At 40.9% G+C, this 24,896-nt stretch overlaps 2 protein-coding genes across 10 annotated transcripts; one reads left to right on the top strand and one right to left on the bottom strand.

Annotated features, from left to right (window-relative positions):
- Window positions 1-217: 217 nt before the first annotated feature.
- Window positions 218-3,587, top strand: sec61g (SEC61 translocon subunit gamma). Its single transcript, XM_027174547.2, has 4 exons — window positions 218-368; window positions 2,120-2,226; window positions 2,470-2,572; window positions 3,417-3,587. The coding sequence occupies exons 2-4, from the start codon at window positions 2,133-2,135 to the stop codon at window positions 3,424-3,426; spliced, it is 207 nt and encodes a 68-aa protein (XP_027030348.1). The 5' UTR covers window positions 218-368; window positions 2,120-2,132; the 3' UTR covers window positions 3,427-3,587.
- Window positions 3,579-24,896, bottom strand: tpk1 (thiamin pyrophosphokinase 1). 9 transcript variants are annotated; one of them, XM_027174459.2, is made up of 9 exons: window positions 21,807-21,945; window positions 21,386-21,716; window positions 21,019-21,093; window positions 16,889-16,958; window positions 11,781-11,856; window positions 10,271-10,366; window positions 7,577-7,723; window positions 6,339-6,450; window positions 3,579-3,810 (listed from the first exon to the last, which is right to left on the bottom strand). In XM_027174459.2, the coding sequence occupies exons 2-9, from the start codon at window positions 21,390-21,392 to the stop codon at window positions 3,671-3,673; spliced, it is 723 nt and encodes a 240-aa protein (XP_027030260.1). In that variant the 5' UTR covers window positions 21,393-21,716; window positions 21,807-21,945; the 3' UTR covers window positions 3,579-3,670. The 9 variants fall into 9 exon arrangements, with proteins under 9 accessions (XP_027030260.1, XP_027030230.1, XP_027030239.1 ...); XM_027174429.2 differs by lacking the exons at window positions 21,386-21,716; window positions 21,807-21,945 and adding an exon at window positions 24,350-24,856; XM_027174438.2 differs by lacking the exons at window positions 21,386-21,716; window positions 21,807-21,945 and adding an exon at window positions 24,350-24,854 and having other exon boundaries at window positions 11,781-11,853.

The following is a 24,896-nucleotide window of genomic DNA, read 5'->3' as shown; positions in this document are numbered from 1 at the left end:
AATAATAATAATAATAATAATAATAATAATAGGAACGCTAAATTGGGAGTCAAAAATTGAGTCGACTCTTACTGGTGAGTTGAGTGAAATCATTGATATCTATGGAGTGAAATGACGAGATATGACTCATTGCGAGGAACGAGATTTCGTGAGATAAATATACCGCCCTCTACGCTCCTATTGGACAGTAGTGCATATGACATACTGATATCAGCCAATTGGAATGCCTGGAATGGGTAGGCTATGCGCATGCGCACATGTACGCTACGTCAGCCGTTTATGTTAGCTAGTGTGTAAAATCTACGTGGCTTTATTCTGAAATCCCTAAAGTGTTGTTACACCGCGTCAACATCCACATTTACTAACAGGTAAGTTCCTCTAATGTAACATACTTATATTAATATATTTTAGTAATGTATGTTTGAAATATAAAACGACATTATAACGACATTATGCCCACATTAACACTGACTACATTAATAGCTTTAGCAACATAGCTAAGTGTTAGCAAGTCCTGATAGACATAAAACAATACATTTATTACTTGAATCCCAAATTGCTGCCTATTATAAATAGTATTACATTATAAATAGTGTAGACTTCGTAAGGAACGTGGGGCTTTGGAGATTTAGCCAGTTTTACAGTCTATACAAAAGTACTGGACTAGTAGCTAGAAACAAGTCCTAATAAAGACTAATGTACACATAAGCATAGGTTTCTGTGTCTGTTTCTGCAGCTGGCTCCGGCTTTTTTAATAGGATTTTGGTCTGTCTTTCCGTCTGTTCTTTTCTGTCTGTCTTCTCTCTCCCTGTCTGTCTGTCTGTCTTCTCTCTCCCTGTCTGTCTGTCTGTCTTCTCTCTCCCTGTCTGTCTGTCTGTCTTCTCTCTCCCTGTCTGTCTGTCTGTCTGTCTTCTCTCTCCCTGTCTGTCTGTCTGTCTTCTCTCTCCCTGTCTGTCTGTCTGTCTTCTCTCTGTCTGTCTGTCGTCTGTCTCTCTCCCTGTCTGTCTTCTCTCTCCCTGTCTGTCGTCTGTCTGTCTGTCTTCTCTTTCCCTGTCTTCTCTCTCCATGTCTGTCTCCCTGTCCCTGTCTGTCCCTCTGTCTTCTCTCTCCCTGTCTGTCTCTCTGTCCCTCTGTCTTCTTTCTCCCTTTCATCTGTCTGTCCCTCTGTCTTCTCTCTCCCTGTCTGTCTTCTCTCTCCCTGTCTGTCTTCTCTCTCCCTGTCTGTCTTCTCTCTCCCTGTCTGTCTTCTCTCTCCCTGTCTGTCTGTCTTCTGTCTGTCTGTCGTCTGTCTGTCTGTCTTCTCTCTGTCTGTCTGTCTGTCGTCTGTCTGTCTGTCTTCTCTCTCCCTGTCTGTCTTCTCTCTCCCTGTCTGTCTTCTCTCTCCCTGTCTGTCTTCTCTCTCCCTGTCTGTCTTCTCTCTCCCTGTCTGTCTTCTCTCTCTCTGTCTGTCTTCTCTCTCTCTGTCTGTCTTCTCTCTCTCTGTCTGTCTTCTCTCTCTCTGTCTGTCTTCTCTCTCTCTGTCTGTCTTCTCTCTCCCTGTCTTCTCTCTGTCTGTCTTCTCTCTGTCTGTCTTCTCTCTCCCTGTGTCTTCTCTCTCCCTGTCTCTGTCCCTCTGTCTTCTCTCTCCCTGTCTCTGTCTGTCTGTCCCTCTGTCTTCTCTCTCCCTGTCTCTCCCTGTCTGTCCCTCTGTCTTCTCTCTCCCTGTCTGTCCCTCTGTCTTCTCTCTCCCTGTCTGTCCCTCTGTCTTCTCTCTCCCTGTCTGTCCCTCTGTCTTCTCTCTCCCTGTCTGTCCCTCTGTCTTCTCTCTCCCTGTCTGTCCCTCTGTCTTCTCTCTCCCTCTGTCTTCTCTCTCCGTCTGTCTGTCCCTGTCTGTCTGTCCCTCTGTCTTCTCTCTCCCTGTCTGTCCCTCTGTCTGTCTGTCTGTCTCCCTTTGTCTTCTCCCTGTCTGTCTGTCTGTCCCTCTGTCTTCTCCCTCCCTCCCTCCATGTCTGTCTGTCTGTCGCTCTGTCTTCTCTCTCCCTGTCTGTCCCTCTGTCTTCTCTCTGTTTGTCTGTCCCTACATTTCCTGTCTGAAAGGATGGACTAAAACACTGATGTTTGCACATTTCTTCCACCTCAGCCCCGAAGACAACATGGATCAGGTCATGCAGTTTGTCGAGCCTGGACGTCAGTTCGTCAAGGACTCCATCAGGCTTGTAAAACGATGCACAAAACCAGACAGAAAAGGTCAGTTTTCATAAAAAACATTTCACTTTTGATGACAAATCTTTCTGGACAAGGAGACTCATAAGTTCTCGTCCAGGCATAATGCAAGTTGTACTATGAAAGGTTTGATTTCTCAGGCTTCTAAACTGCTTTCTAGATCTACATGTATGTAGATGGTCTGTCTTAAGTAGAAGATGAACTCCTTAAATTGGAAATGGATCAGAAGCACGTTTTAGTCACAAGTTCCATTTTTCTGTTTTGTAGAATTTCAGAAAATTGCAATGGCCACAGCGATTGGCTTCGCAATCATGGGCTTTATCGGATTCTTTGTGAAACTCATCCACATCCCCATCAACAACATCATTGTGTAAGTTCTCCTTTGACTATATAACTGACCTGCTGCATTGTTTCAACACAATTCATACTTATTAAATTTTTTTGTGCTTTAAACATAATTAATAAGTGTATTTGGTACACAATAATACACATGAAAATACATTGTTTTGATCAACAATAAAGGTCAAGTGCTTTAGTTATAATGATGGTAGGTTCAGTGTACAGCTGTGAGTATGTGACAGCTGTGACTCATTCAGCTGTAAGAGCATTAGCGAGGTCATGTGGTTTGTCAGGAGAGGAAACCTGGGGTGCAGACAGTGTTCCTGTTCATCCCAACGGTGTTCAGTGTGGTCAACATCAGGGCTTTGTGCAGATCAGACAAGTTATTTCAATCCAGTTTTGGCAAACCATGTTGTCATGAAGCTGGCTTTGTGTACAAGGGCATATTTATGATGGAACAGGTTTGGGTCTCTTAGTCCCAGGAAGGGAAACTTGTGTGAACATAAAAACAAATAGACGTTTGCATGTTAGACTTTATGTACTGCAATATACAGGTTTGTTAATAAGCTGCCGGTAACACTGAAAAAGGAGGAGGGGAGGGGGGGTTCTTCCATTTTGTCACTGTTGTACAAATAAACCTACCATTATTATATTGGAATAGCTCAGAAACTCTATTGTGATACAGTTTATCACAATATTAATGATTATATTCCAAGTCCTAGTGTGTGTGTATCATCAGATGTGTCACATCTGCCCCTGACCGAGGCAAAGAAAGGCAAAGGCGTTACCATGGCAGCTATGTGTATATCGGTCCAAAGTCTTATGTTGTGTGACTGATCAGTGGGACTGATTTTGCTTTCCTCCTCTTTTTCTAGTGGTGGTTGAATCAGCAACGTCTTAAACCTCTTTGGACACCGGAGGCATGGAACAGAGCTGGATGATGGACTGGTTGTGAATTTGCCCCCACCCCTTTTTTGCTTTTGCTTTGTACAATTTCTTTTTTTTTTTTTTTAGATTTTAATAAATCAAAGGGAATCAAAAGTTAATTGTCTTTTTATTTTTTATTAAAAGGCTGCATGGCTATCATAAGGCACATGTATGAACTTTCTATTTATTTGATTTATCCTATTTACTCTGTTTTGATACCCATAGTCCATAGGAGAGGTCTGTCTGTGCTGATGGTCACTGGTTTTCTCTCGTTTTTGGCGTCAAGCTCTTCATATGTATTTGATGTGCTGACGAGCTTCCCGAATTCCAACACCTGGTTATCTGTTAAAAAAAAAAACTATTATTATCGTACAGATTTACATAGTCAGGAGAAAAAAAACAGCATAGACACTCCAGTGTTGAAATGCATTTCCTCAGATGATGTTCTGAACATATTAAAGGGAAACATTTACAATAGAATAATAGTATAAATAGAAGTATTAATAATAGTTTACAGTTCATTGTACATTTTATTAGAAAGTAATGATGAGAGAACTTACAACAGCAGTTAAATTCCCAAATCTTAGGTCTAAGGTGTCTAATATGCTTGGATTTTGCCATAACATCAAGAGTAAAAAGGCACTGGCTGGAAGTGCGCTGCTAATTTACCTAATCGTTTATGACATCATAATCCCAAAATAATAAATAACAAAATCAGAAGCTTCTAAAAGTGATTACAACAATTTCCCAGAAACTCCCAGGCTGAGAGAGAGAATCATTTTGGTGCATGAAACATTCTGTCTCTAGTCATTTGTTTTAATCAGATACACTAAATGACTTGCCAAAAGAAATGTAAGGTAACACGAAATGTGTTGAGTTTAAAAAATGCTGGCAGGTGAAAGAGTAGGTGAGGAAAACACTTCGGTCTGTATCAGAGTTAGCAGAACTGCAGTGAAACTCGTGCTCGATTCAACACCGCATGATGCGCGGGCTTCATGACACGAGGTGTGTTTTAAAACATTGACAAAACATTCGTCTCGGACGAATCGTTCGACTTGACAGATTAAAAAACTAAACGGTTTCTATTTTAATTTCCTGATGACATCTTGGTTAAAGTCTTCTTAGACGTTCTGTGGAACACCTTAGCGAGAGCCTTAAGGATTGACGTGTGACAGAAATGAGACAGCAAGTCGTCCCGGTCCTGGTTGCGTTAGTTAGAATGAGAGACACGGTGGGGTGCACGGTGGCTTAGTGGTTAGCACGTTCGCCTCACACCACCAGGGTTGGGGGTTCGATTCCCACCTCCGCCTTGTGTGTGGAGTTTGCATGTTCTCCCCGTGCCTCGGGGGTTTCCTCCGGGTACTCCGGTTTCCTCCCCCGGTCCAAAGACATGCATGGTAGGTTGATTGGCATCTCTGGAAAATTGTCTGTAGTGTGTGAGTGAATGAGAGTGTGTGTGCCCTGTGATGGGTTGGCACTCCGTCCAGGGTGTATCCTGCCTCGATGCCTGAGATAGGCACAGGCTCCCCATGACCCGAGATGTCCGGATAAGCGGTAGAAAGTGAGTGAGAGTGAGTGAGTGACAGACACGGTTGTTAAATCGCTAGATGCCACGGTGAACGTTTACTAAACCGCTTTTTAATGCATCGCCGACGACCTCTATGTGGCTTTCTCTTCCACCGTCGTCTCACACGCAATGAGTTTTTGAGCAGTTACACATTTCAAACCTCTGACAGGAACCTTGACCAGAACAGCTTAAGTGTTCTTTCTGTATTACTCAGAAATAAATGTGGAGCATGTGAAGGTGAAGTGGCTGCAGAGGACTTTACACTTTACACCTGACTACAGAAACCAGAATGTTATACAAGGTTATACAAATGGATTTCTAATGTACTTTTATCCCTCACAACTAATAGCGCTATAAACTGGGAAAGACGGTTCTTTCGGTCTTCGGTGTATTTCATTTGTCTTGATCTGTTGCTTTCAAAACCTACATCGGCCCTCACGCTTCCAGTTCTTTCGTGTTAGGCATCGATCACATAGTTATTAAATCCACATTTAAATGATCAATAAAGAAATTTTAAGGTTATCGGTTTTTAACCTTGTCGCTCGAGTACAAAAAGGCTGCCTTGAGTGCAAAAATCGAAATCTCCATGTAAACAAAGTGCAGCTCTCTTGTTTTAGATTGAGTCACTTTTCCTTGGTGGGGTTTTTGTGAGAGGATCACAGGATGACGATTTGCCTCCTGAACACGACTGAGTCACAGGACCGACCTCCACCATGTTTTTTTTTTTTTAGATTATTCCAGGATATCGGAGGATTATAAGGATCAGACAGCGTACGTTAGAAATGTCATCACGTGTGTAAGAGTAGTATTCTCATTACTCGATGCTAAGCAACACACAGGTTGCATAAAGAGCTCATAACCACATATCTATGTATGCTTTCTGATTATTCGGAAGGTTTTACACCCTATAAATGGGTTTCAATTTCATTTAGTTTGGTTTCCTGGGTAGTTTTTCACATTTTTGTCCAATAATTCTCTTTTTTTACATTTAAAAAATAAAATAATTGTCACATATACATTACATCACAGTGAAATTCTTTCTTTACGTATCCCAGCTATTTTTTAATTTATTTTTTGGAAGTTGTGGACCGAGAGCAGAGTGAGCCATGATACAGCATCCCTGGAGCAGGGAGCATTAAGGACCCCAACCCTTAGCCATCACTGCCCCAATGCCCCTAATCAACAAAACCTTACTGATAGCGATGGCAAATTGTTGTGGTTTGTTTGTGTTTCCTTTTGTGTGTGTGTGTGTGTGCGCGTGCGTGTGTGTGCGTGTGTGTGTGTGTGTGTGTAAAACACTCACCCAGGTTCCATTTGAGCCCTGAGGTGCTGGTGAGGCAGGAGCCGCCCACTGGGATCAAACCGCACCACTCAGCCTCCAATCCCGTGTTCACACACAGCTGGTGTTTCCTGCCCTGAAAGAAAAACCCACACAGATTCAGCTGTAATGTAACTGCTGTGGTCCTGTAGGTGCAGAGACAAGCACAGTTTAATGCTCAGACGCACATCAGGTCCGGCTCATCAGCTCAAAGTGAAGTGGTGTGTCAGAGAAGGAAACACACACACACACATCACACACACACATCACATCACACACACATCACACACACATGCATCACACACACAGGCATCACACACACAAACACACAGACATCACACACACAAACACACAGACATCTCACACAAACACACACACCCACAAACACACAGACATCACACACACACACACACACACTACTTCACAGCGCTAATACCATAATCAAGCTAACACAAAACTCTTAAGTTCACTTTTGTCTCCTGAATAATAATAATTCACTACTTTTATAACTGTTAATCTCATCACACATTAACTCACTGACGTCATGACACAATGCCAAACACCAAGGTAAGGCAAAAGAATACACAAACCACATAATCACCAGTCATTCTTCCACCCACTACAGCAAGCTGAGAAAAGGTCAGGATATCGTGTGGCTTCGCTGTAATTACCACCTCTTTTATAAGACTTAAACTACAAAGATGATTTATCCTTGACTGGGAACTGATGAAGAAAAATAAACAACTAACTACACAATTTTTGAATTTCAACAAGAAACTATTACGGAATATTTCTTTTCATGTTTATGTCTATACCCATTTTGTACTATTGTACTATTCATCAGAATAAATGCTCTCTAGAACAGATCTGTCCCAATGTGCCTGTGCCTAGCTGTATAAGATTTCATGTTCCAGCGACTTCTTGCTTGAGTAAATAAAAGTTGGCATTTGATCAATCTGAATAAGGTGGAGTTTAGTAAGTTGGTGCTAAAAGGTAACTTCAGCTGTTCAGTGCTGGAATGTCGCTACGTCGGTCTGACCAAGAATGCAATTCCCTTTTATTTACCGTCGATACTGGATGATCTTCTGGTGATGACTTTAGAGGCGGTGAGAAATCGTGTATAGCTGAAAAAAAGTGCTCTTGGAAAAAAATTTTTCTCAAGTTCTCCATTTTGGCCAGATCACTAATCTAAGAGCAAGTTGACCTCTCGTACAAATGATTACCTCTCGCAGAAGACAGGCCAGTGAGGAACCCTGGATGACCACCACGGGGATCTCTGACATCTTCTGAATGTGAAAAAGCGTCTCGACCGTAGCCATGATCTGATCGAATCGCCCACCTAAGCCTCCCAGCGTGACTATGGTGTCCACCTGTCAAAAAGAAAAGCCTTTGGGTCATTAATGGATGCTTTCTTGTCGATGCTGAACTCCTGTCCTGTAGCACATTAAGCACTGATGCCCTTTTTATTCCAAAGTGCCCTGTGTGCGTGTGATTGTGAGGTGGGGAAAGGAAAATGATCATCTTGGCAGAAGCGCTGTGATTATTTCATCTGAGCCGGCCCTTGTGACTGATGCCCTTGTGTTCCAATCTCTCTAAAAGCTTCCCCCCAGAGCGAGCTATTATGAGACCCTGACACATAAATGGTACGCATTTCAGTGGTGGGGTAATTACAGTGACATTTAGGGAAATGACTCCGAATCTGAATTACAAATCGTGATGTGAGGCCTTCGGGTTTCGCGGCGACTGATTTTCTTTCTGACCTTCTTCGATGACTGCAGCAAATCCAACCTGAGCGAGAAAACTGAAAAAGCTTCTAAATACAACAATGCTCTACTTTAGTAAATAGACATATTTTGATGTGATATTTTTATGAGAAGGGCCTTTAGAAATAGTATTGAGTAGTCTATAAAAGGTTCCTGCTACTGCTGGCTCATCCTCTGGCCATTCTTGTCCCATCGTTTGACCCACATGTCTTCCATTCAATAAGAATGGGCAGATGTACGGTACAGACCAAAAGTTTGGACACACCTTCTCATTCAAAGAGTTTTCTTTATTTTCATGACTATGAAAATTATAGATTCACACTGAAGGCATCGAAACTATGAATTAACACGTGGAATTATATACGTACATAACAAAAAAAGTGTGAAACGACTGAAAATATGTCATATTCTAGGTCCTTCAAAGTAGCCACCTTTTGCTCTGATTACTGCTTTGCACACTCTTGGCATTCTCTTGATGAGCTTCAAGAGGTCGTCACCTGAAATGGTCTTCCAACAGTTTTGAAGGAGTTCCCAGAGATGCTTAGTACTTGTTGGCCCTTTTGCCGTCACTCTGCGGTCCAGCTCACCCCAAACCATCTCGATTGGGTTCAGGTCCGGTGACTGTGGAGGCCAGGTCATCTGGTGCAGCACCCCATCACTCTCCTTCATGGTCAAATAGCCCTAACACAGCCTGGAGGTGTGTTTGGGGTCATTGTCCTGTTGAAAAGGTGGTGTGTCCAAACTTTTGGAAGGTGTGACCAAACTTTTGGTCTGTACTGTACATGTGGCCATCCGTTATACTTCCTTTTATTCCAAAACCAACCTTCCTTCTAAAACTCAGACTAGGGACAGCTTGATCAGTGCCATATTTACATTTACAGCATTTAGCAGACACTCTTATCCAGAGTGACTTACATTTTTATTTCAGGTTATACACCTGAGATATTGAGGGCTAAGGGCCTTGCTCAGGGGCCCTGCAGTGGCAACTCCGTGGATCTGGAATTTGAACCAATTACCTTCTGATCAGTTGTCGAGCACCTTAACCACTGAGCTACCACATCCCTTATGATATACTCATATGATAGTAAAAAAAACATTTCAAGTGTTAAGTCTTGATCGCTTACCGTTCTGATAGAGAATTATTCAAGATACTGATAATGTACTGTTTTCAGGATTGGAAAATACGTCAACGCATCACAGAGCATATGGGCTGCAGTGAAGGAACGTTCAGGACACGGGACAAGATACTACTTAGTCCTCTAGTGGTCCAGAGGCAGGATCTTGTGCTCTCACCACTGTGGATGGAGTTCAATTCCCATGCATTGAATTGACTTCGCTGCCGGGGTTAATGCTCAGTTCTGGACTGTTTAAGAAGAGTTTTCAGAAGGCAATGCACAAATTCATCCATCCTCACAAAGCTAAACATACATCTTTGCGTCGGACTTTTACGGAGCCGTCAAAATAAACACCTCCTTACGGAAAGATTAATAATAACACGATAATCCAAAAATGCATTATTATGCCTGCTTGTGCTGTACACGGTACAGATCCGTGTAATTAGTTGTTACTATGGTGAAAAAAAAAGAAAGAAAAAAAAGCAGTTATAAGAAAACACAAAATAAAATGTATAATTTTTTGGCCTTCACAAAAGGAAAGAGAAAACATATACGTATGTTATGGGTTTGACACACGAGGGAAACACCAGCAGGAGAGAGTGAAGGTCAGCAGGTCATCATCTTTTATACAAGATGTCAAAGTCGAGAGCCACACACACACACACACACACACACACACACACACACACACACACACACACACACACTTACCAGCGTGAGCAGTCTGTAAATTGACACTAATGTTAATCTGACAGCTCAGACACACACGGGGTATGAGGAAAGCACACCTTTTATCTCCTCCTGTATCAAATCCCATTTATTTCATGTTGCTGAAATAATTTCTGTTCTCTAGCACTCAGATGTTCTGCAGCATGGAAGGCTGGATCAGATACTGAATGATGCACACTGACTCTATGCTTTTTTCCCCCCGGCATGCAGTAGGGATGAAGACAAAGCTGCTTGCAGCCTGGTGAGATTTTGAAAGTGTGTGTAGAGGACTTGGGTTGGAGAGGTTCAGCGAGATGAGAGGGAGACGTACCTGCACTCGCCGCTCCTTGATCTCCTCCAGCATGAGGGTCAAACACTTAGTGAAGTCTGTTAGATCCTGATCTGCGGTTAATATCAGCCTGCACCTCTGAGATTGCACAGATGAGAGAGAGAGAGAGAGAGAGAGAGAGAGAGAGAGAGAGAGAGAGAGAGGAAGGGTGAGAGAGAAAGAGAATGAGACAGAGAGAAAGAGAAAGAGAGAGAGAGTAAGAGAGAAAGAGAGGGAAAAAGAGAGTAAGAGAGAATGAGAGTAAGAGAGAAAGTAAGAGAGAATGAGAGAAAGAAAGAGAGAGTAAGAGAGAGGGAAAGAGAGAGAAAGGGAGACAGAGAGAAAAAGAGAGAGAGACGGAGATAGAGAGAAAAAGAGAGAGAGGAGAGAGACAGAGACAGAGATAGAGACAGAGAGATAGAGAGAGAGAAAGAGAGAGAGACAGAGATAGAGAGAGAGACAGAGATAGAGACAGAGAGATAGAGAGAGAGATAGAGAGAGAGAAAGAGAGAGAGACAGAGATAGAGAGAGAGAGAGAGAGAGAGAGAGAGAGAGAGAGAGAGGGAAATAGTAATGAAAGTGTCGAACAAATCATTAATTGAATTAAAAATAAATTGAAATCTTTTTCCAATTAAAACTCTCTTTCTGGTTGTTGGTGTTTATATCTGAACATTTCCCAAACTTTATTAAACAAGTACAAATGGTGTTCAGTGAGGCTTTTATGCTTGGTGTGTAAATGACGTCTCTCGTTTCAGGCTCTTCTAGGTGATGGGAAAGACTGCGGGGGACGCGGCGTCACGCCTTTCTCTGTTCTGCCTGAATACATGTGGCGATCCAGGTGACTGCTCAGTCTCAGCGGGGATTACAAACTCCTGCGTCTGACATTCAGGAGAAGAGCCTTCACACACCTAATATTCTAACAAACGCTTTAAGCATTGTGCTGTGTTACATGGTGAGGTTGTATGTGTGAGGTTTGGCAGTGAAGAAATGTCAGCCTGTGCTGTGAAAGGGAAATGTCTAATCAATGCTGAGGGATTAGGACAGGATAAAAACATAAACAGTGCAGCTAGTACAGTTATAGAAATAATGCATGAGAGAAATGATATAAAACACACAAAAAAGTGCATCTGTTAGAAGGATACAACAAACAGTGCATAGAATGAATAGAAATGACACAAAACTGTGGATTTCTTACGATTATTTAACAGAAATGGCATCAAAGACAAGAATCATACAGTGGATGCTGATTTTCTACTCAGAGTACCCAAGTACAATATTATAAAGAATAATAATAATATAAAGACATTCAATCTTTTTCTTTAGAAATAATTCAATCAATTATAGAAATAAAAGTTTTTCTATTAGAGAAACTGAAAATTTAAAATTAAACTAAAATAAATATGTTGCACTACTGAAGAGTGTGTGTGTGTGTGTGTGTGTGTGTGTGTGTGTGTGTGTGTGTGTGTGTGTGTGTGTGTGTGTGTGTGTGTGTGTGTGTGTGTGTGTAGAATACCTTCTCTGAGTAGAAATTCTTGACCTCAGGTGTAATTGAATCAAAGTCTCCACTTATATAATCTGGTAGAAAACTGCTAGAGAGAGAGAGGGAGAGAGAGATGGAGACAGACAGAGGGGGGGGCAGAGAGAGAGAGAGGGAGAGGGAGAGGGAGAGAGATGGAGACAGACAGAGGGGGGCAGAGAGAGAGATAGAGAGAGAGAGGGATAGGGAGATATATGGAGACGACGAGGTTGTGTCATATAGATCTAGCGTAGATATCTAGCGATATATATACGTTTTATATAGCTAGTATACATATCTATCCATATCGCGAGATCTATCTAGCTAGAGATACTATCACTCTCTCTTTCTACTATCAGCTCTCTTTTCCTCTCTATATCGCTCTCTACTTATAGATGCTCCCATCATCAGCTCTGCTCGTCTATATATCCTCCTACATACATCCTATATATACATACACCACTCTGCGTCATCACTCTGCTCTCTCTCTCTCTCATCGCTCTCTCTCTCGTTCTATTCTCTCCTACGTATCGGCTCTCCCCGCTCTCTCCTCTCCTCATCTCTCCTCTCTCCCCGCTCTCGTGCGCCGCGTTCTTCCGTGTTTTCTCCCTCCCTCCCGTCTCTTCTCGCTGCGCTCTACTGCGCCTCTCTCCTCTCTCTCTCATTCTCTCGTCTCTCTCATCTGCTCCTCTCTCTTTTCTTTCTGTCGTTGTCATCTCTCTGTCGTCTTTTTCTCCCTCGTGACGCGACTGCTCGCGTCGTGAGCGAGCGCCGCGACGTGCGCGCGCGCGCTCGCGCGCTAGCTCTCTCTCTCTCTCTCTCTCCTCGCTCCTCTCTCTCTCTCTCTCAACTTTGTGCTTTTTCTTTCTCTTTTTTCCTGTTCTACTTCTTCCGCTCCCTCCTCGTCTCTCTCTCTCTCTCCTACTCTCTCTCTCTCAGCGCTCTCCTATCTGCTATTTTTGTCCGTTCCTTTCTTCTCATCCCCGCCCACCTCTCTCTATCTAAACTCCGCTCTCTCTCTCTCTCTCTCTCTCTGTTCACTCTATGCTTTCTCTCTTTTGTTTTTCCCTTTTTCTCCTCCCTCCCTACTATCTATCTCTCTATACGTCTCTCTCTACTCTCTCTCTATCTCTATCTCTCTCTCTCTCTATCCTTTTATTTTGTCTTCCTGCAATCCTTTCTCGCCTCCCTCCTACATACATCTCTCTCTCTATCTCTCTCTCTCTTTCTTCCGGCATTTGTGGGAGACAGACAGACAGAGAGAGAGAGATGGGAGGGTGAGGGGTGGGTGGTCAGTGTATATGTGTATATATCTAAGCGATGGCAGATCTTTAAAACTCAGTAGAGAAAAAGATTTGATCTGAAATCCATGTTTGGAGACAGACTTTATCATGTACACAGAATGTGTTTATCTTGTCTATATGCACTAATCACACACTGCTAGATTTGAGATAAATAAGCTCTGTTTCATCTTGTAAATCAGACTGATTTCCCTCTGGGTCTCTGCTACTGATCCGGATTGGTGTTGTTAGATAGCTGTTGCTCCCATGAGAAGCCATAAATAAGCTCCAGCCCAGAAAAGTCAGCAGCCACTTTAAAGTGGAGTCGACAGAGACCGTCCTTCCTGACGTCTCCCGTACACACGAAACGTTTTGGCGACAAAACTCCAATTGGAATCCGAACATGCTTTTCTCCCATTCAAATTAAAGTGTCACTTAAAGTGATAAGAGTAATGGGAAAGCTTGGGCCGCTGTAAATAAGCTCCATTTTGACTGGCGCTGCCCAAATTACGATTATAGGATGCAGCCAGTGCAAGAGTTTGGGACTGAAATCAGACTCGAGACCAAAACACCTGTCGTGTCTCGTGCAGTTTGTTACAGAACAAAGAGGGAAGATTACAGACTTCAGCCTGCTCGTTGTTGCTTTTTTTTTTTACAAGCAGACAGAAAGCTGAAGGACACCGAATTTCCACGAAACTGCTTTCAAGCTACACGTCAATTGTTCTATAAGGGTTGTTTTGTTTGTTTTGACCTCAATTGGGGTAAATAAAAGAAACTCTTTGAACAAACAACCAAAATGATAATAACCGTAAATCAGGAGACAAAAACTAAAGTTATTACAATAGAATTATGAGAAAAACGTTTGTAGTCCAGTTTATACTCCATGTTGGACAGAGACGGTGACAAATTAATAGCTGTGTGACCTGGACAACTGAAAATAATTTCAGGAAACATTGATGATTACAACTATTGTGATACACTTTACAAAAAAGTGTAAAGGTTCTAATCTGAACATCTGGCTCAGTTATAAACAAACTCCTAATCTGAACATCTGGCTCAGTTAAAGACAAACTCCTAATCTGAACATCTGGCTCAGTTATAAACAAACTCCTAAACTGAACATCTGGCTCAGTTATAGACAGATGCTTAAACTGAACATCTGGTTCAGTTATAGACAAACTCCTAAACTGAACATCTGGCTCAGTCATAGACAAACTCCTAAACTGAACATCTGGCTCAGATATAGAGAAACTCCTAAACTGAACATCTGGCTCAGATATAGAGAAACTCCTAAACTGAACATCTGGCTCAGTCATAGACAAACTCCTAAACTGAACATCTGGCTCAGTTAAAGACAAACGCTTAAACTGAACTCCTGGCTTAGATATTCCTGTCAAGCGCAGACCTATTTATATTTTCATTGTGCAGTATTTCAGTTCCAGCTGCTGTCTTCAGCTTACCAACCTAAAGAGTGCTCAAAAGCCTGTACTTAAAGACCCTCTGAACTCTGTACAGAAGTAATCTAAAGATCCTAGAGATACAAAATCGCATTTATTTATCAGTCCTACTGTTACCAGCCTGCAGCACTACAATGTTCACAGCTCCCGGTCCGGTTATATTCACGTGCCTAAAGCTAATGAAACGGCGAAAGGTCACTGCGTTAATTACAGTACATTCACAAATACTAACAGATCCCAGTTCAGTCCATGCCCTTCTACTCTTAATGAAACTCCAACCTACATTCTTATTTCTCACATTAAGTCTAAAGAGCGAATGAGCCCCTTCTGAATACAATTTCGCAATAAAATCTTCAAAAAAAACAACAACACAGAACTCAGCTGTCAGTTACAGTCCTAATCACCACAGCAGCTGAGAGGTCACCAAGTACCGAGAAAAAACCTTTACAACTTTCTGATGAACAAAACAAATCAAGAGCAAAATGACGAGTGAGCGGTTTGATTTACAAGCACAATCAGCCATGCACTGGGCGTTAGGAGACTTGGCCGATCTCGCCTGTTTCTGATTACGCTGTCTTAGAGAAAGGGCAATTTAGCCTCGAGTCATTTAAAAGAAAAAAAAACTTTTACTTCTTTTAAACACCACATCCGAATCTCACAGGCGCTTTTGTTTATTCTTCAGACCGATACAATCACATCAAACTCCATCTCAGTCTGACTAGTTCCTCTTGACAGCCGTGACTGCATATATTAAAGAGAAGAAAAGAGATGACGGCCAGGTTGTGACGGCTCTCACGATTTTCTTCTGATCACAGAGGCATCACTGGATTATATCTTTGACAGCTACAAGTGACTTGATGGATGATGGAGGACCCCACAGTGAAAAACAGCTTTTTTCTTTTCCCCCCATGTGATGCATCTTTATTAACAAACCGATTGGTACAAAGAATGCTAATCTGTTTAACAGATCATTACGTCCCTTGTGTACGGGGCTGATGTTGTTTAACTTTTGTCTTTTATACTGTTTCTAACCATGTTCTCTAGTTCAAGAACATATTGTACAGAACACATGGTTTGTTTTTTTTAGTTTATGTTAAGTCACGATTCCTTCTACGAGCGGATTCTGAAGAAGAGGATTCAGAGATTTATAATCCTGTTCATCAAGAAATTAGTAATTCTGGCAAGAAACTAGTATCTAAAACATATACAATTTCTACAGCAATTTGCCAGCACTCAAAATGTGTTCTTAAAGAATGCTAAAAATGAAAGGTTTTGGAACAGATTGTAAAGCGGAAACCTTTTGTCCTAAAGACTTCTGTCAAAAAACATACAGAAAAGGTAACTAGTCATGACCTCACTAGTCATATACGTAATATATTTGTGTTTCAGGGCCTTTTTACACCTGGTCACTTCATGTGTTTTCTCTGATCCGATCTGATTTGTTAAAACTGTTCCATTTACATCAGGCCACATAACTGCGTCTCGGCGAATCGGATATCGATCCGATTTTTCTACTCCCGTCCAACATGTAAATATATTTTACCTCATTTCCGGGGTAATTGAAATGGTACACACTTTGGTGTATGCCGTTTTCAGAACGCAATCAAAAAGAAGACGAAAAAACTCGTTACGACGGTTATGCTACAAAAAACAGCGTTTACTGTTTGCTGCATTTCTGCTGGAGGCAGCAGCGCGTTTTAAGGCCCGACGAGACGAGACGCCGGGGTGAAAGATCACCTGCGAGTGACGTACTTCCGTTTGGGAGGAGTATAGCGCTGACGTATGTGGCTTGAACAACCACATTCATTTACACCTGTCCAGTTTCATCTGTAATGCGTCCCAGACCTCCTCCTGAAGGGGTTCGAACGATCGGATTTATATCCGTCTCGAAAACGTTTCGGAGGGCATTTAGACCTGGTCTTTTTACCATCACAGAAAACGCATGAAGTGACCAGCTGTAAAAACCCCCTTAGAAACAAGTACAGGGGAATTAGTTACTACAGAGTTAGAATTCTAAATAAATCATCACCTGCTGATGGATCAGAATTAAGAATGAAGAAATGTGATAAAATATTATAAGCAAAGTTCAGAAATGCCTAACGACCTTGTTCATACTTTTAATAGAGACTCAAATCAAATCAAATGAAGGACCAAACCGACAAAACACTTAAAAGTGGAGAGAATATAAAAGCTGTCTATAACTGATTTTAACACATCACTAAGTGTAAAGTACAAATGAAAGCTTTTAGTAAAACCACTCAGCCTTGATGCTCCACTAAACTCGCTCACCTTTAAAGCACCTGTATCTAAACTCATCTGTATACTCATCTGTATACTACAGAGTAGAGAATGTGCGGTGACTCCCTACCTTTCCTGTTGGCCCTCGGTCATCCGGTATAGGTGGTTGGCTCCTCCGTCTGCGCACGCTCGGATCACCGCTGGAGAAACACGTATCACGTATCAGCTCACTTAACCTTCGTCCTGCTTCACGTAATTTACCAGCGGTCAATGGAATTTGTGGCTTTTTTATCGTGCCCATGTTGTCTCCAGTAACCCTATTTCTTTCTTGCCCAGAAATGACAGACAGTCCTTTAAGACTCAGGAAACACTGTGTGGAAACAGTGACGAGCAAAACAAGGTTCTGTGTCAACTAGCTCAATAAAATAAACGCACTATCCAGGCTAAAAGAAGTTAAGGGCGCGTTTCATAGCCGACGACGTTCGCCATAAACATACATGTTCGTTTCTCTTGACTAGCTGTTAATGGTATTTACTTCTGTTTTGCTACAGTTTTTTTAACCTCCTTATTGGCCAATAAAACACAGCACAGGGTTAGCAGCCTGGATCTTTGATATCATTTCGAATACCATTTGTCATCCCCTATAAATAAATTCTATCCTCCCGGTGAAGCGCTTACTCTAAGTCTCTTTAGCGCCGTTATGCAGGAATGTGTTTTATGTGGTCGCCCTAATGGCAAATTGTGCTCCTTCTATTTTACCCCCACACTGGCAGTAAAAACACAAGCCGGCCTGTTGCCCTTTTAATCATCAGAGTCCAAGAAGACAAAGAGTAAACTAAAGGTATGATCGAGGCTAGTTGTTCATTAAATCCTGGTGAAAGGTAGTGCGAGAGTTCAGAGAAGTGTGTGAGGTGAATTTGACAACAAACCCGGTCCAAAGTGTATTGTGAACTAAACTGACTCTGTATATTGCATGAGTTAGATGTGTTGTCTTTCTAACCCCTGTTAAATGATCCGTGTTAGAGAAAAGCAGTGTTTACTGTTCAGTGTATTAAAAGCTCTCTCTGAATCTTTAGTAAGTAGAGGTTGTGAAGGTTGTGAATTTATTTCGAAGGTAAAATATATTCGTATATTATTCGGTTTAAAAAGCATGCCTCCTTGGTGCTAGAACCCGAGCAGCAAGAAAATAATTGTATTTCTGTGAGTGTAAATATGCTGTATATAACAGCTATGATTGTCTGCCTGATATAATACATAAAATACATAGTTTCCCATGGCGGTCTTCTATTATGCCACATCAAGTGGCTGAAAATCCAAACGCTAAGCCTAAGCCCACATTCTTAATCACGATATTACATTTAGAATTCTCTCCATGGTAACAAGATCGCAGCAGAAAGTTCAAGCAATCTCAGTACTGATAGAGAACCTGTTCCACTTTGTTGCCCAGAAAGACATTACACATACTGTACAAACGTACGCTTCCGTGTCCCTAAACGATAGACTCTGCATCCACCTCTCTTTATGTAAGGCACTAATTCCGAACGGACGAGGAGTGAGAAGAGAAACTACTCTCAGCGTGAGTCACGGAGAACGACCCTGCTTTGATCGTTCACTCCCTGGGAGCAGAGAGAAGAAGTGATGAATCCTCAGAGGACTTCATTTCTAGATTTTTTTAAGGAGAGAGGTGGAGCGCCATGCTCTGGTCCCTTCGAGACAGCCATCTGGAGAACTGCTCTCTGCTCCCAGCGTCACACACCCATCACACCTGCCTGCACTTCCACAGACGAGTCCTTGCTAAAGCTATTCTGAGTAACTGCTTTTTATAAAGAAAAGTTTAACTTGAAGTAATGTTAATAAAAAAGTACAGAAGAAAAGGAATTCAGACATGGTAGTGTTATAAATGATGACATTGTGTTTTATTCCTGTTACACCACAGAAACTTATGAATAACTACTTAATAGTTAAGTAATAACTAATGTTTCAGATTGTATTGCAATTTAAAGGTGGGGTACATCATGTTTGAAAGCCAATGTTGGCATTTGAAATCACCAAAACAAACACGCCCCTAACCCAAATGGGTCCCACCCCTGTTTTGATTGCTCCGCCCCACACATACTTATGTAACCCAGGCAACTATTAGGGCGGAACCTGCTGGGGCAGCTGGCCGAGGGGATATTTTTTATCAATAAATCAACTCAACGAGAAATACTATGGCAATACAAATGTTTTTTTTTTTTGTAGTATTGTGTGTTGTACCGTGAAAGATTTATCTCCGTTTCATGCGGAAGATGACGTTCAACACCTAGAACTCGAGGCAGGGGTAACGGCAGGTATCCGCCATGTCAATGTTTCAATCACTTTCTGCTAATGTCAGACATGCGCACTGAACAAGACAAGACACGCCCCTTTCTGCTCATTGGCTACACGTTTGTTTTGTTTGTCGGCCCGACTCATTTTTCTGAAGCAATTTTCAAACATCGTGCACCCCACCTTTAAACCTCCATAAAGAAAACTAGTTCCTGTGATCACTTCCAGCTTAAACAGCTATTTAAAAAGAATCACATTTTTTTCTCCTAATAATAGATAGCTATTAAGTAGTTCATAGATTAATAATAAGTAATAGTTAATTCATTATTAAATAAGGAATAAACACAAAGCCCTTCTCGTTCAAATTTTCCCATGTCTGAAAACCTAACGTTGTGGCTTTATATATGACTGTGACAAAGTGCTCAACCTGGAGACTCCTTCTAAAAATCCTTAGTATGAATGTGACTCTGGGAACGATGACGCACTAAAATAAATGCATTAATATAAGCTAGGGCTGGGCGATAAAACGATAACGATATGTATCCCGATAGACACATGATCGATATCAATAAAAAATGTGTTTGATAAAACGTTTGATATTTTTTATTCTTTTTTCTTTTTCTTTTTTTTGTAAAAAAAAAAAACGAAATGTAAGTTTTATTACCGTTCTTTTAAGTTCTTGATTTATTACCGTTCTTTTAAGTTCTCGGACATTATTCTTCATTATTCTACATTTATTCTTCGTCGGAAGAAAACAGAGGTTGTGAAGCAAGTTTGGTTGCATTAGCAAAGGCACTCACTCTCTGGTAACCTAGCAATGTAGGGAGTATATTTTTCTCATGGTACTTATTTTAAATGGGTCATATATGAAACACTGATATCTTGATACAGTTTTCAGCCATATCGCCCAACCCTAATATAAGCATGTGACCTGCTTTGCATCTTTGCAAAATTATTTAACAACATAGTAGTAGTATTTACAACATAGTCTCATTATTTGGTTAAATCTATAACGTTGACCAAACACATATTTGTCCTGAAGAGTAAACAAAGTGATGACACTCGAGACTCCTTCAGGGGAATGGAAATAAACTTATAGGACATTTTCAATCAGTAGAAACAAACGTATTAGTTTATGGCTACAAGTCTAATATAAAGAGGGTTTGTGAGTGAGTGAGACGTGGGTTTTTACCTCTGTTAAGATAAACTAAAGCCCTATTCGGACGGGATTAGTTTTACATGGGGATGTGGGCAAAAAAGCATGGACGCGCTTGAAACAGGAAGCGACGTAATACGCACACGACGACAAGGAGGTGTGAAATGAGTTACCCCTCCCACTTCTGCTAGTTCTACTGAGATGTCTTGTCCCGTGCGAATTGGCCAATTAATATTACAGACGTCCTGAGGTAAAATTGCATTACTCCACGTCCCAACGTCAAACTAGTCCCGTCCGAATAGTGCTTAAGATAGCACCTTCAAATTTTTAGTGTTCTATTTATTTATTTGTTTGTTTGTTTGTTTATTTATTTTCACACTTTTAAATGTTAAATAAACATCTCCCGAGAGAAACAACCCACGTCTACAATGAGTCTACAGTGAGTGCATTCATATTAACCTATTATAGAAAATCTAATGCCTTCTGACCAATCTGTTTTATTCAGGTAATTAAATATATCTGTGTTACAAAGTTCAATAATCAACAAATATACAATGGATTTCTCTGCAGACAAATAAACAATGGCATAGCAGTAAATTGCCCAGAGTGGGGTAGATCATGTAACTGATGGTTCATGGGTAAGATTAAGAGTCTTTATAGTGCTGCACCTCTGTATCCCTAATCAGCACTGAGTGACCTTTTACAGAAATCTAGACTGCTGCCTTTGCCATTTACCAAAGGTGTTAAATACAAGGTGCAAATCAAATGCCAGTATCTAATTATCACAAAATCAATACCTTTATTCCAGAGCGCATGGAAGAAGTGAGGTTCCAGCGGCTGATTCAGGATGACCAGGCCGATCTTTTGGGTTCCTGTTGGAAAAGAATAGAACATGACTTGCATTTTAGGGTACAGCATTAATAATCCATCAACATTCTATATAAATACAGTCCCTCCAAGATTTTACAATTTTGCAGTCACAGAAATGAAACAAAATCAAGCGATATTTGGAGTAGCTTGCGATTTTTCAAAATGACCGGCAATTTTGGGCAGATTTGTGCCAAGGTGCAGTGCGTGTCGGCATCACAACGAGCATTAAACATGGTTGTCTTTAACCATCCAGTTCATGCTTAGAATCATACATAATATTTTTCTTTCTCTCACCCCACATCTCTCTCTCTCTCTCTCTCTCTCCCTCTCCAGCTATACATGCCACTCCAGAGCTCCTGGTGTTCCACCTCTAATCGTTTACTCTTTCAGACCAATCCTGATGCTTTACCCCTGGTGTGCACTCTACTGGGGATTGATCTGCATGGACATCCTGTAGCTCATCAGATTGCTGTGGACGGGACCACCTGGAGACTGTCAACCCGTCTTTGAACTACTGTTGCATCAATCGGCTTTATGGTCGAGTTTTCATCCTGTGATCATTTGAAGACTTTGACAGGAAGGAATCCGTGTTTGGGTCTGTGGTGAACTCAGAAACTGCATTGACCTGTTAGTTTCCCAGGAGCCCTTGGTTGCTTAATTCCACACAACTACAAACATTTATAGATTTTGTAGATAAATAATTTATATTATTTACTGTGCAGTGTCAGCCAAATGAGGACGAGGTTCTCGGGGAGTTTTTCCTTGCCGCCGTCGCCTCCGGCTTGCTCGATGGGGACAGATTTTAGATAACTTCGTTTTGAACTATAAAATGTTCTATACTTCTGTCTGTAAAGCTGCTTTGGAACAACGTGAATTGTTAAAAGCGATATACAGATTAATAAGTCGAGTCGAGTCGAATCGAATCGAGTAAAGTAAAGTTATTACAATGACATTTATCTTCACTGGTAGTAGGTTAAAGATTTTTTGTTTTTTAAACTGCTTTAATAGTCAGAAAGTTTTCAGCAGTTTCTGGACACAGAACTTTGTACTGTCAGGTTTCTCAGCTACATGACAAGAGGAAACGGTTGTCGGGTTTCTGTAGAATAAGAGAAAATAAAACTCCAGAACTATTTTAGTCCTTACAGAAACAATGACATCTCAAGCTGACATGACATTTCTACTGATTTTCTGTATCATTTACCTCAGCAGGTGATTTTAGTCTCGGTGTCAAAATTCACAAGTCTGAATAAAAGTCTTTAAAAACAGGTTTTAAAGTAAAATCATGTACTTTTACTCAGGACCGAATGATCAGACTGTGTGTTTGTGTGTAATAAGTGATTAGTCATGTTTACCTGTGGACAGAACTGTAATAAGTGATTAGTCATGTTTACCTGTGGACAGAACTGTAATAAGTGATTAGTCATGTTTACCTGTGGACAGAACTGTAATAAGTGATTAGTCATGTGTTTACCTGTGGACAGAACTGTAATAAGTGATTAGTCATGTTTACCTGTGGACAGAACTGTAATAAGTGATTAGTCATGTTTACCTGTGGACAGAACTATAATAAGTGATTAGTCATGTGTTTACCTGTGAACAGAGCTGTAATAAGTGATTAAGAACTGTAATAAGTGATTAGTCATGTGTTTACCTGTGGACAGAACTGTAATAAGTGATTAGTCATGTGTTTACCTGTGGACAGAACTGTAATAAGTGATTAGTCATGTGTTTACCTGTGGACAGAACTGTAATAAGTGATTAGTCATGTTTACCTGTGGTCAGAACTGTAATAAGTGATTAGTCATGTGTTTACCTGTGGACAGAACTGTAATAAGTGATTAGTCATGTGTTTACCTGTGGTCAGAACTGTAATAAGTGATTAGTTATGTTTACCTGTGGACAAAAGTCGTGTTTACCCGTGGACAGAACTGTAATAAGTGATTAGTCGTGTTTACCCGTGGACAGAACTGTAATAAGTGATTAGTCGTGTTTACCTGTGGACAGAACTGTAATAAGTGATTAGTTATGTTTACCTGTGGACAAAACTGTAATAAGTGATTAGTCGTGTTTACCTGTGGTCAGAACTGTAATAAGTGATTAGTCGTGTTTACCTGTGGTCAGAACTGTAATAAGTGATTAGTCGTGTTTACCTGTGGACAGAACTGTAATAAGTGATTAGTCGTGTTTACCTGTGGACAGAACTGTAATAAGTGATTAGTCATGTTTACCTGTGGACAGAACTGTAATAAGTGATTAGTCATGTGTTTACCTGTGAACAGAGCTGTAATAAGTGATTAAGAACTGTAATAAGTGATTAGTCATGTGTTTACCTGTGGACAGAACTGTAATAAGTGATTAGTCGTGTTTACCTGTGGACAGAACTGTAATAAGTGATTAGTCATGTTTACCTGTGGACAGAACTGTAATAAGTGATTAGTCATGTGTTTACCTGTGAACAGAGCTGTAATAAGTGATTAAGAACTGTAATAAGTGATTAGTCATGTTTACCTGTGGTCAGAACTGTAATAAGTGATTAGTCGTGTTTACCTGTGGTCAGAACTGTAATAAGTGATTAGTCGTGTTTACCTGTGGACAGAACTGTAATAAGTGATTAGTCGTGTTTACCTGTGGTCAGAACTGTAATAAGTGATTAGTCGTGTTTACCTGTGGACAGAACTGTAATAAGTGATTAGTCGTGTTTACCTGTGGACAGAACTGTAATAAGTGATTAGTCGTGTTTACCTGTGGTCAGAACTGTAATAAGTGATTAGTCGTGTTTACCTGTGGACAGAACTGTAATAAGTGATTAGTCGTGTTTACCTGTGGACAGAACTGTAATAAGTGATTAGTCGTGTTTACCTGTGGACAGAACTGTAATAAGTGATTAGTCATGTGTTTACCTGTGAACAGAGCTGTAATAAGTGATTAAGAACTGTAATAAGTGATTAGTCATGTGTTTACCTGTGGACAGAACTGTAATAAGTGATTAGTCGTGTTTACCTGTGGACAGAACTGTAATAAGTGATTAGTCGTGTTTACCTGTGGTCAGAACTGTAATAAGTGATTAGTCGTGTTTACCTGTGGTCAGAACTGTAATAAGTGATTAGTCATGTTTACCTGTGGACAGAACTGTAATAAGTGATTAGTCATGTGTTTACCTGTGAACAGAGCTGTAATAAGTGATTAAGAACTGTAATAAGTGATTAGTCATGTGTTTACCTGTGGACAGAACTGTAATAAGTGATTAGTCATGTTTACCTGTTGACAGAAGACAGTCTAATGGAGTGAACTCTTCTTCCATCTCACTGATTTTTTCCCCTCAGCCCCCCTAAGTTTACTAGCTGCAAAACAAACTTCACTTCCCTAAAACAAACCTGTAGGTTTAACAAACACAGCTAAACTGTTATTACAAATCCATTTTGAGAAGACTTGTGTATAGTTCGAGTTAAACTTAAAGCTTCTGACAGAAACCGACAGGAAAAAATTCACTCTCGAGCTTGTGGTGCGATGTGCGCGTGCAAGGCGAGTGCGCGTGCGTGCGTGCGTGAATGAACTGACTTTACTGATGAATTGTTTACTACACCAGCAGGAAAGTTCATAGGTTAAACTCCGTGTCGTTAAACGCTTATGTATTGTTTCATAAGCTAAATCTCAAACGAACGTAATAACAAACATTCTGCACTAGCCTGAAAACGGGTGTTTATGGGACGTGTAGTTTTTTTTTTTTCTTTACAAAATAAAAGACTCAGAAAAATATACAGCGCAAAATTAGGAATGCGGTGTATATCTTAGGCGTCACTTGCTA

This window comes from Tachysurus fulvidraco, chromosome 25 (genome assembly GCF_022655615.1).
Source record: "Tachysurus fulvidraco isolate hzauxx_2018 chromosome 25, HZAU_PFXX_2.0, whole genome shotgun sequence".
NCBI classification, from domain to species: Eukaryota; Metazoa; Chordata; class Actinopteri; order Siluriformes; family Bagridae; genus Tachysurus; species Tachysurus fulvidraco.
Note: the sequence above shows the minus strand (reverse complement) of the source record. Positions and strands in the feature narration are given on the sequence as shown.

Coding starts and splice junctions, on each gene's coding strand:
- sec61g (XM_027174547.2), top strand. CDS start 2,133: ATGGATCAGGTCATGCAGTTTGTCGAGCCTGGACGTCAGTTCGTCAAG. Junction 2,227..2,469: donor CACAAAACCAGACAGAAAAG/GTCAGTTTTCAT, acceptor TCTGTTTTGTAG/AATTTCAGAAAATTGCAATG.
- tpk1 (XM_027174429.2), bottom strand. CDS start 24,392: ATGGAAGAAGAGTTCACTCCATTAGACTGTCTTCTGTCAACAG. Junction 16,959..21,018: donor CCATGCGCTCTGGAATAAAG/GTATTGATTTTG, acceptor GTGTTTCTCCAG/CGGTGATCCGAGCGTGCGCA. Junction 11,857..16,888: donor ACCGAGGGCCAACAGGAAAG/GTAGGGAGTCAC, acceptor CTCTCTCTCTAG/CAGTTTTCTACCAGATTATA.